The 11477-nt window shown below is 42.4% G+C and overlaps 1 protein-coding gene across 8 annotated transcripts in view; it reads left to right on the top strand.

Annotated features, from left to right (window-relative positions):
* Window positions 1-11477, top strand: part of MYOCD (myocardin) — a 120672-nt gene that overhangs the window by 16765 nt on the left and 92430 nt on the right. For all 8 annotated transcript variants that reach the window (XM_019501920.1, XM_019501891.1, XM_019501939.1 and 5 more), the window contains one exon: window positions 7437-7502. In XM_019501920.1, coding sequence (XP_019357465.1) covers window positions 7437-7502 — 66 coding nt within the window. Of the gene's footprint in view, window positions 1-7436; window positions 7503-11477 lie in introns of those variants that run through there.

The following is an 11477-nucleotide window of genomic DNA, read 5'->3' as shown; positions in this document are numbered from 1 at the left end:
TTTTAAGAGTAACAGTTCTACCGGCAGTCCTCGGACTTATGACACAATTGGTTCCCGAAGACCATGTCTTTAAGTCAAAATGTTGTAACTTGGAACCGATTTTCCCATAGGAAACAATGTTATAAATGGGGGATTGGTTCATGAACCAAGGCCCAATACCCTATTTTCACAAAAAATAACCCAGAATTTTGTACTCAATCAATTATAGATGAGTACTATAGCTACATTAATGTACTTATATTGTAAATAGTAATCATATTGATTTGGAAACACTTCTGAAGTGACTATGCTGGACTTTTTGAAGGGTCCTGGCTGGAGTATTCTCAGGAGTCTTGGCTGCAGGTTTTTCTGGAGTCTTGTCTGCTTTCTTAACGAAAGTGTCCAAGGAAGTTTGGACAGATGTTCTCCTGGGAGATGGGCGACACTGAATTTTCTTGCTGGCAGGGCATCAGATCAAGCATTGTAAAGTCAAAACTGATGTCAGAAAGTTGAAACAGGGTTTCAATTTATAAACATTGTAAGTGCGAAACGCTGTTACTCAAAACGCTGTTAAGTCAAGGACTGCCTGTATTCCTACACATAAGAGTGACGTGTTCTCCTGAAAAGGGGACAGCCTCCCTATATCTGAAATGTGTTTGAGTGTCATTTTTGCTATAATCTTTTATGTAACTCATGGCAGAGTTTGAAAGTAACACTTGCAGCAGTACAGTACAGACCTGGGATAAATAATTACCTCTGTAGGCTGCCTGCTGTAGAATGCTGCTATTTCATGTGGACCAGCTTACAGCAGGGCTGTGAAAAATACTCAAACAGAAGAGCAAGAATAGTCCCAGTTTACATACAGCATAACCAACTGGAAGACTAGATTGAAAGAGTCTTTGGAGCTGAATTGCCAGTAGGTAGCTGATATCTGGATATTACTGAAAGCTCTTCCAGCTCTGCTAAAAGTGACCTTGTGCAACCTTCCAGCTATTCCTGATTGATGAATCTTGCCTTCTTTGCAGTGTTGAGATATAAGGCATTGCTAAGGCATGGTTTATCATGGGGTAAAATTCCTTCTTGACCCCAAATATGGCAATTGGTCTGACCCTGAGCCAAGGGGCAAGACTGTGTAGCCAGGAACTTTGGTCTCAGCAGGAGCACTGGTACACCCAGGTCTGACTGATAAATCCCTCCAGGTCTGTCTGAGTACTGCAAAGTCACAACCCATCTATGTTTTACACTACACCCTGTTCTTGGCTTGCTGCCAAAAAGCATCAACACTTGATTAGGTTTGAGTATGTACCACCCTGGCATCACCCTCAATGTGCCACAGAGAGAGAATCCTAGCCTGCACACCATCAAACAGCAGCTGCTTCTTTTTCCCTTGTGAAAGACCATGTGACTTAAAGAAGGTGCTGAAGCTAGGAACCAGTAATTCACATATTTATTTTTTGTCTCATGTTAATTCTGTACTGTTAACAGTTCTTATCATTGCCTGCAGCTTCCTACCATTCTGGGTGCTTGTACAAATAGTCATAGCTATTTAGCAACTGTAAAAAGCCCATCAAAATCTAAACATTCACCTCTACTGGTGGCAAAATAGGTCTTTCTGTGCAGAGGTCAACTCTAGACCACAAAGCACAACAGCTTGCTCCTGCTTGTAGGCAGAAGGCAGGGTAGAGGTAACATGACTAATAACTACCTCTCTCTTTTTTTACGTGTTGTAACTAGACTTTTACCTTTAGTGGTCAAAGACAGTGCTACTGTGTTTAAAAGGGCAGGGTTTAGAGTCTCGTATGGATGAAGGATGGGTGTTAGAGGTGCATGCAAAAAATAGATTCTGTGGAATTATATACAAAATGCAATGTTAAAAAAAATGTGATTTAAGTTGGAAAATCAAGATCTTGCTTTGGAAATACCAGAGCACAGCTTGCTCACAGATAAGGAACGTGCTTGCCAAGTATATGAACTTGTTGCTATCTACAAGGTAGTCTTTTCATACATTTAACATATTCAGTATGAAAGGCAATATCATTAATCTTATATATCCACTGCACTGGAGACCTGTCTTCTTTGTAGCTTTGTCTCAAGTGACCTTGTTCAATGTCTCAGTTAATTTATTTGTAAAGTGGTGTGTTTCATATTCGATTGTCACATTAGTCTGGACAATGAAGCTGTGCTTGATTATAAGGCTATGAAGTAGAAGCAGCAATATATGGACTCATAGTCATCTGACAGCTAGCATCTTCTTGCTCGTTTGTCCATGGCATGCTGCCTGGCCTAACTCAACAGAAAGGCTAAAATGTAGAACAATCTGAGGAATTTGAGACATGTGGAAAGTGTCAAGGGAAGAGATGAAATGTCTCTCTGGATCAGTGGTTTTCAACCTGTGGTCCACAGACCCCTGGGAGTCCACAGACTATGCTTTAAGGGTTCATGAAAGTTGACTATGATCAATCAAAAGTATTTGAATATACACATTTACAATTCAAATGGGTCCCAGCCACCTATGCAGATACTAATAGCTGTACCACTGTACTTACTGGCCATTGAATAAGCAGCATGTGCTTACCCTCACATTAATCCTCACCAGTGGGTTGTTCTCTACATGAGCCGATCTAGGACTTTGAAAAGCAGGATGCAGAAGGTCTGGTACAACATTGCACATTTTTCTCCAGGTAAAGAAACTAGAAACTTCACAAAGATGCTAGAGGCCCAGGGCTATATTATTGAGTTTAAGACCAAAGGAAAAATGAATATAACTTTATTGGGCTGTGCCCTCATTTGCTAGATTATATATTCAAAACCACAAAAAAACAGGCAAAATAGTCAAAGGGTATTGTTTTATTAGTCCTGTAATCATTATAGATAAATGTACATCTCTTATTCAGATTTATAAAACAAAATCTAGCCTTCTTGAACAGCTTGACGGTGCATCCAACACTTTACTGTAACTCATATGAAAATGATTGAATAATAACCTGAATTAATGTTACCACACCTAAGTTAAGATTTTTAGCTGGGACTGAAAACAGTGAAGGACTGTGAAACAGAAAACAGAGATTGCCAGGAGTGGCTAGCAGATACCAATATTGCTGAAGAAAGGATAACTTGAGTAATGGAACATCAAGACCATTAAAAAAGAAAAAGGTTCACTAGCACCTGAGATTAGCAGGAATCAGGTACATTAAAACGAGCCATGAAGTCAATTAACACCCTCAGCACTGCCTGAATAGAAATGCTGCTACCCCTCCAGGGCAGGTAGTTTTAAAGTTTAGGTGGAGTAGGAATCAAAGGGGGGTGCAACTGCATCACTAAACATCCCTCCCCCGCCCACACACACACCCTGGATCTACCCCTGATTCTGTACCAAACCTGATACAATTGCCCACATACGCTGATACAATTGCCCACATATAATGGCAGTATTGCCAGTAGCAGCACTCATGCAACAAAAAGAAAGATGTTTCCAAAAAGACATAGTTTAACCAGTGGCAGGCATATAGGCTTACTCTTCTAGACACTTTGTTCATATAGTTACACTTTCAGACCCTAGAGAATGGTCATGGAGCAATAGAGTTGAACATATTTAGCAGGAAGGAGCTAGCTGTTGTTTTCACAGCTGCACCTGAATGAAATTTTGTGTGAGCAAAAGTAGACTGGACATAGCCTTGTTTAGGAAGGTTAAGAGATTTGTAGTGATAATGGTCAGTTAAATACATAGATTGGTTTCTGTCAGAAGAAAAAGTGTTGCCTGGAAAAATAGGACTTCATGGATATGAAATGGTGCAAAGGTCTATGAAGAATGGATTGTTCCTTATTGACAGAACTGGTCACCAATTTTACATTTGAGTTTCTAATAAAAACAGCATGTTTGTGGACTTGACCATATGCTTAAGGCTGCATTATTACTCGCAGCAAAAATGTAACTCTGAAGAAGTGCTGAAACTTGGCAGGAAAACATTGTCTGATGTGGGGCTTTCATTAAATATTTACTTTCAAATGTAAGACTGTGTGTATTCAGAACATGGAAAAATTACAAAGCACTGGCTTTTCAGGAAGCTTCATGCTAAGGAGTCTCCTTTGGAAGTGCTGTCATTATTCAACTCCAGTTCAGACATCAGGGAAGTTTCATTCTGGATATTACAAGTTGCTGGCAAAAGCAGAAGGATAATGAGGAAGAGAAAGGAGCTGAGGCAGGTCTGGATGACCCCAAAGTCCTGAGGTGCTCAGAAATGGGTATCCTGTTATAGGGTTGTGTCTAGGTGGGAGATGAATATGCAGTTATATTTTCATAGATTTCATAGATTTCATAGACATTAGGGCTGGAAGGGACCTCGGAAGATCATCAACTCCAGCCCCCCGCCCAAAGGGCAGGAAGTCAGCTGGGGTCATAGGATCCCAGCAAGATAAGCATCCAATTTGCTCTTGAAGGTCCATCAAAAAGCATGTGCCCCTGTTAGTACCTTTCTACTCAATTTCTGCCAAAGGAGAGGAAAACTGAAGAAGTCAGTGGCATAATCTACAATTCAATTAAATACAGAAGAGATTAATTCTGACAAAACAGAGGGGATAATTCAAAGGGTGCTGAACTAATTTTGAACCTCAGGCCAGACCCAGAATAGGGCATGGGGCAACAACAGTGGCAGCATCCACTGCAAAGGCAATGTGGCAAGTAGCTGTGGGCCGTGCTGCCATGGGGTAACCAAGGTCAGTATTGCTAAGGGCCAAGTCCACTGATCCATAGTGCCCTGGATTTTGCAACAGGCCCTGCCCCTGCAAACCATACCCTCAAACTCCATGGCCTTCCAGTAGCATGGTGGGCTAGATGGAGTGGTTCTAGGGGACAGATCCAGCCTACAGGCCATATGTTTCACACTCTTGTGATAAGTGATAAATAAGCAAAAGAGTGTAAAGTATATTACTTTATATAGGCATAGGAAATTGTAACAGAAATAAGACAATATAGCATCTACCAGTTCATGCCACAAAAGCAGAATATACTATACCCCATAGGACAGGCTATACGCCATAGGATTTAGGATCCTGTCTTAGTATACTTGAAATATCAACAGAGAGTTTGAACATGTTTTTCATTGGGGGAAAAAAGTATTTATTTGATTCTGGGCAGAAACTGCAGTTTTCTCTGCTCAGTAATTGGTACCCATCTGTCAAAGCTTCTTTCCAAAGACAGTCATATTAGTGATCCATAGTTCCACAAAGCAATATGTTTTTACAGGCTTGGTGTTAACTTCTTCTTACTGCATTTTGCAGGACCTCACAGCTGCAAATGTCTGCATCCAGGCTGCATCCAAAAATTTATGGAAAGGGAAATAGTCAGGATAACTGCCATGTGGACAAAGGAGCAGAGAAAGCACTGGTTTAAACTCTACGAGTAGAATTAGCAGCACAAGTGGATGAGCGAGCTTAGTACTATATACAGCTTGGCAATTTCCAGTGCATCCTACTCCCATCCCCACAGATATCAGAATAGTTCCTTGAACTGCTGGACTCTCTTTGCACTGTGCTGGGCTTCCTATCCCTCCAGTCAGCATTGCTGATTATAAACATCTTGGAGTCTGGCAAAAGCCATTAAGTGAAACCAACTGCTCCAAGGATTTTGCCTTATTATGCCACATCAATATATTATGATGATATTTACCACATAATGTACAGCAACTGGAGTAGAATCTCCTAACAGCAAACACTCATCTGGAGAGTAGCAGGGAGAACAATGGTGTTATGATTCACAGGGTGTCAAAGAGTCCCAGAGCAATAGCATCTGCATCGTTTAAAATATGCAATTTCTGCATACTTAAAAATCCCTTTTGGAAATCACAATCTTGTCTCAGACAATGGCAGTGTTTGAACCTAAACAAAAGTAGCTGCTTATCATTTTCAGTTTCACAATTTCCCCATGTTCCCATATATTCAAAATGTCTTTTTCATTCACATTATAACCAGCCCCCAGTAAGCTGGGATATATACTTAGTTGCCCAGAACTCTGATGCTTCTGCCTTTACAATAATATTAGAGTTCTTGCATTACACATGGGAGGTGGCCTGCTGTCCAGCAGGTGGCTGTAGACACCCCCAACCCCACACACACAGAGACAAACACACTAAAAAACTCCCTAATATCTTTACTCGGTCCCTTTCACTTTGTTTTTTTTTCTTGGCTTTGTTGCTTACCTTGTCTGGGAGGTCACACATCAATAAAAGAGCCAAGAAGCATCTCCCAAATGTGATACTGGATGAAGGGAATCTTTGCTCCTTTTATGGCCCAGCATACATTTGTAAACACCATGCTGCAATCTACCAGGTGCAACCCTGCACTTCAGCCACTGAAGTCCTCCTAGTTGTCTGCCCTCCAGCTAAGTTGCCCTGGCGCCACTTAGGCCCCTAGCAGATGTTACATTTGTTGCTTATGTGGATATTATACCTTGAATCATAACATGACAACTGAGCACACATTACAAGTATTGCAGGATACTTCTGCACCGCAAAAAAGGTGTTGTTATAATGAGCAACTTCACTGTAGCTGATCTGCTATTTTTATCCAGGGATAATCTGGTTTAAGTACTGGCATGTTACAGTTTTTTATGTCATATTCACATGTAACACACAGGCCATGTAACATCTGCCATGAGCCTTAGAAAAATAACAGAATAGAAAGCTGGTATAGATTCCAGAAGATATAGACTTCCTCCCTATTGGGCGTGTCTACATGTGCATTGACGTGGGTTTAAATTTACTCTGCAGTAAATTACTGTGCAGTAAGCAGCAATAGGCTGGTGTCTCCACATGCAGGCGTTAAAGCACACACAAAGTGTTACTGCTCAGTACAGCATCTTCATGTGTGTTACTGTGCGGTAACTAATTGGGCATAAATTTGATACCTGCATGATGCAGGTATCAAATTTATGCTCAAATCAACATAAGTACCCATATTCACTGCACAGTGCATGCATGCACATGTAGATGTGAGCCCATACTGCACAGCAGTTTCGGTTACTGCACAGTAAATGCACACATGTAGATGCGCCCATTGTGGTCCAGTAAGGGGAAGTAAATTCTCCCTCCATTTTTAGGTAAAACCTAAGGTCCTGGAGAGCAATAGAATCCTCTACTCAAGTCCCTTCTTCTTCCCTTCTCTTCCTTTCTCTTGTTTCCACTTCTGCACCACAATGCGAAAACACTGTCCTAGAGACCCAGCTATTAAGTAAAACAGCATCACAGTGCTGGCCTGCCTCCTGATTTCCCTGCTATTGTGCATGAGCATTCCTCCTCTTGGAAGTTGCTCTTTCTTAATGTACTAACTGAATCCTGTCTTTTCTTCCCAGAAATCAAAATCATGGGCTGTATTTCTGAGAGCTCTTTAGTAGGGTTCTTTACTGAAAGATGCTTGCCTCAGGAAAAAAATATTATCGCTTCCTGATATACATTCTTTAACAGTTTTACAGTTACGGCTTCAGCAGAGAAGAACCCGAGAGCAGCTGGCGGACCAGGGCATCATGCCACGTGAGTACCTTCCTTACCCCTCTCTCTGCATCCACAAACAGCCTAGAACTCAAGCAAGTCACTAGTAGATGATGTGATAATACAACCCTCTAGTGGTGCTACAACCCTCCAGCTCTGCAGACTGGATGAGTGGCATGGGGTCTGTGGGTTGTGTCCCATGTGCGGGACTGTTCTGCAGACCTGATCCAGAAGAGGGTCAGAATATGGAGTCAATCTGCTGGTGTGAACTGGAGTGAGCCTGCGTGCTGGATGCAGCCACAGCACAGCCCCATACTCTGGCCCAGCTCTGTTCACCAGATACAGCCATGGTGTGACTGCGGGGCTGTCATCCAGACCATGGGGCTCCTCCCGTGTCTGTAAATTTGGCAGCGGAAGAGTGATAGCAGTGTTAATTGTCATGGCTCTGGGAGCATCATTGTTCTAACTGGCATTTTATCCCTAGGTCTGTGAGTCTGCTGCACAGACTATAACAGAGGCTCAAATTGTTCTGAGTGGAACTACCCAAATCTTACAGCCTCAGTGGCCATCATCTTCACTGGCCATCATCCTCAGGAGAGCAGTACTCCTACTTTTTTGTGATGCTTTGCACTTTATTAGGCTGTAGTCAGCATAGCAGCACAGCTAGCTTAGCTCCACCACTTCACCAGAAGTGTTTAATGTGGGATGGTGTAAGGTGTCTCCTGGGTGTGCCAAGTACAGTTGCTCTTCTGGAAGTCAATGCAGTTGTGGCATTAACTCATGCAGCATGTTGCCCTGCATGTGGTAGGAACTGACCCAAAAGCAGAGGCAATGGCACTGGAGCCATTGTTCAGAGAAGCAGGAAGCTTAAGGCAAACTGACAGAGACATTGACATTTCTGCCTAATTTTTCTGGATGTTTCTGGGGGCCGGGGGTGATACTGTAAAAGGGTTTATGACTTTTCCCCCCTCAAGAAGCCTGAGGCTAGTCAATTGCCAGTCTCCTTTTAACAAATACGGGAGCTCACGGATGTGTAAGGAAGTATAACAGTATAATGTTTAATAAAAACCAAGGGCAAGATTCCCCAGCAGCAACACAGAGGCTACAACCCCTGGATCAACAGTGGCTGTAGCATCATGTAGCACATGCTGAGGTCCCCTCCGGAGTATAGCCAGCAACCCATCCGCGGTCCACTGATAGAGACCACTTTTCAGCCAAGCTGAACCAAAACATCTCTTGGGGGCCAATGCATCTTCTTTGCATCCCCATCTGAACCTGCCTGTTTTGGGACCCAGGATGCCAGGAGCATGTGGGTACTTTGCCCTGCTGTGACTCTTTCTCTTCTCAACTAGGTGGATTTCTTCCACTACAGGTTTGCAAGCTTTTATTTCGTTTGCCAGAACTCAGTCCAGCACAGACTATAGAACAATGTTTTCACTTGACTCCTCCCTCTCCTGTGTCAGAAAGCCAAACCCAACAGTACCATGTCAGCATGTAAAAGTCAGGAAGGGAAAGACTAACATTGATCTCTCTCTTATATCGGTACTGCCCCAGGAGCATAAGGCCAGCAAACAGCATCAGTGAAGAGGAGGCTCCTAGAATCCTATTTCACTTTATACAATTAAATGGTCATTTTCCAGCCTTGTGAGTGGCCTTTTTCATCATGTACAACCAGTTTCCTAGTCTATTACTCCTACAATGTAAATGCATAAGCACACGTACATTAGTGCACCTTGCTCAGCAAGCAGAAAACTTGGGTTCTAACCCCTCCCCTGCCGCCCCCCACAACCTGTCACACTGAGAGGGTTTGATCACATCACTCATTTGCCAGGATAGTGCCCCACAACTGACACCACAGGTTAAGTCTAAGACAAACCCCTTTCCCACTCCTTTTGAAGCTGAGTCATTGCACTTTGCATTTAATATTCAGTTCCTCCTGGCATGAAGGCAATGCAGAAGATCTTGCCCCACTTGAGACCAAAGATCCAGGCAGAGGTGCAGCCAGGCTGCTGCATGACACTCGAGGTAGTGGCACTCAGTGAGATGCCACTGTGGTTGCAACTATTTTTGCACCCCCTCCACCCCCCGCAAAGGCAGTGTCCAGGGCTGCTGCCTCTATCACTGCCCCGCTGCCCTATGCCCCCCAACTCAGTTATGCTACCAGATGCCAGGTAGAACTACGATACTTCTCCCTTACAGAGCAGGAAGGCATTGCTGGCTTCCTCCTAGCTTCACATGTTTCTTGCGCTTGGATGACAAGGGGGAATGCCAGAGACACTGGACAACATACCCTATGACAGGATAGAGCATCTATATGTGGAAGTTTGAGAGGCACAAGTTTGCACTTCCACTTGTTGGAAGGGACCCAAAACCTAGGTTTTCCAATTTCCTGGGCATGTGACCTAATCACTTAGTTATTGGGGCTGAAACATGGAAGGATATTTATTCTTCATCACATGGTATTGATTTACACTTCCCACCATCACCGTGTATATGTAGTCATGCATCTGCCCAGCCAGTACAAAGCCTATTGAACATATGCACTTTGTACATGTACACAGACTTATCCACGCTGCCCAGGTAAAGTAGAATCACAAACTGTGTGTAAATACCAAATAGGTCACTTACGTGGTTGAAAAAACTTCCATTTATATGCACAAGAGTAATAGAATTTTGCTTCTAGATCTCAAACATCCTCTGAGCCCTGTTAAACATATGTTGAGCATGAGCCAGAAAAAACACAGGCAAAGAATTGTCTATATTCACTTCTGTCTCATCATGGTCTCCTTTAGGATCGTTGTTAAAGTTCATGACTTTGCAAGGTCTGTTACACTTCTTTCATGCCGCTTTCTCCCTCTTTCTATTGGTTACTGAGCTTTACTCTATGGGTACTCTTAAGAAATGCTGTGAAACAGGTGTTAAATCTAAATAGAGGGCAGTAGCAGGTATGCTTTCTGTTCTTCAGTAACAAGACATTTCAGTAACAGCATGGCTGTGGCATTCCATACAATACCTGGCTCTTCCACTATTTCTTTCTCATTCTGCCCCTTTCACAGATTATCTGTGCTGACAGCTGTACAAGACAATCAGTACAGTATTGCCAATCTCTAGTGTTCAAAATCATTTAATAGCAATATAATATATTTTTAAATATTATTTAAAAAATAATAAATGTTGAGTTATTTTTATTTGCTTTTTGATTTTTAACTTTTCAGGGTTTGTACTATTAAACTCTTCCTCTGAGCTAGGAAGAGTAGGGGATGAGATCATATGATTCCAAGAGCTGGGACTTTAAGTCCCAAATATTGGGAGACTTATAATAAAATCAGAAGAATTGGCAAGACTGTCAGGTTCTATACCACCTCTAATATCTCCCATACTTTAAAAGTGGACACTTAATGTGGATATGCAAAATGCCGTATCTCACACTCGTACACCAGAGTGATATGAACATACAGGTCTGTGCACTTGAAAAATCTCCAGCTGGTATGAATGCATGGGGTACATGTACTTGTAGGAATGGGGACCTAATGCTTTATAACAAACTTCTGCCTTGCACATAGTATGGTATGGCACCAGCATTAAGCCGGGGGCAAGTAGTGATACATAAATAGCCTTTTCTCATTGTTTTTAGCTTTGTCAGATTCTCACCTTCAGGATTACCATTTTGCCAGTTGGTTTCCCGAAATGAGAATGAGGGCAAAGAAATATGCTGCCATTATAAGAATAAATGTACAAATCTTTAACAGCTCTGTCACCTCAGCAGAAAAGCTTGATGCTTTATATTTGACGAAAGGGAAGCTCTGCATTTGTTAGTTGCCACCAGTTATTCCAGTGGAAATGCATTTTGATTTATTCAACTTACAGAGGCTGCAGGTGGAAGAAGAGCAGGAGGAAAACCCTGCTCATACCCTTTTCACTCTCTCTTTCATCATCCTCTCTCTCCTACTATTTGACACAGGATACTGGGCAAGATGGACCTATAGTTTAATCCAATAAATGGCAGTTCTGGTGTGA

This window comes from Gavialis gangeticus, unplaced genomic scaffold, assembly GCF_001723915.1.
Source record: "Gavialis gangeticus isolate Ggan-Ray unplaced genomic scaffold, GavGan_comp1, whole genome shotgun sequence".
Lineage (NCBI taxonomy): Eukaryota > Metazoa > Chordata > Crocodylia > Gavialidae > Gavialis > Gavialis gangeticus.
Note: the sequence above shows the minus strand (reverse complement) of the source record. Positions and strands in the feature narration are given on the sequence as shown.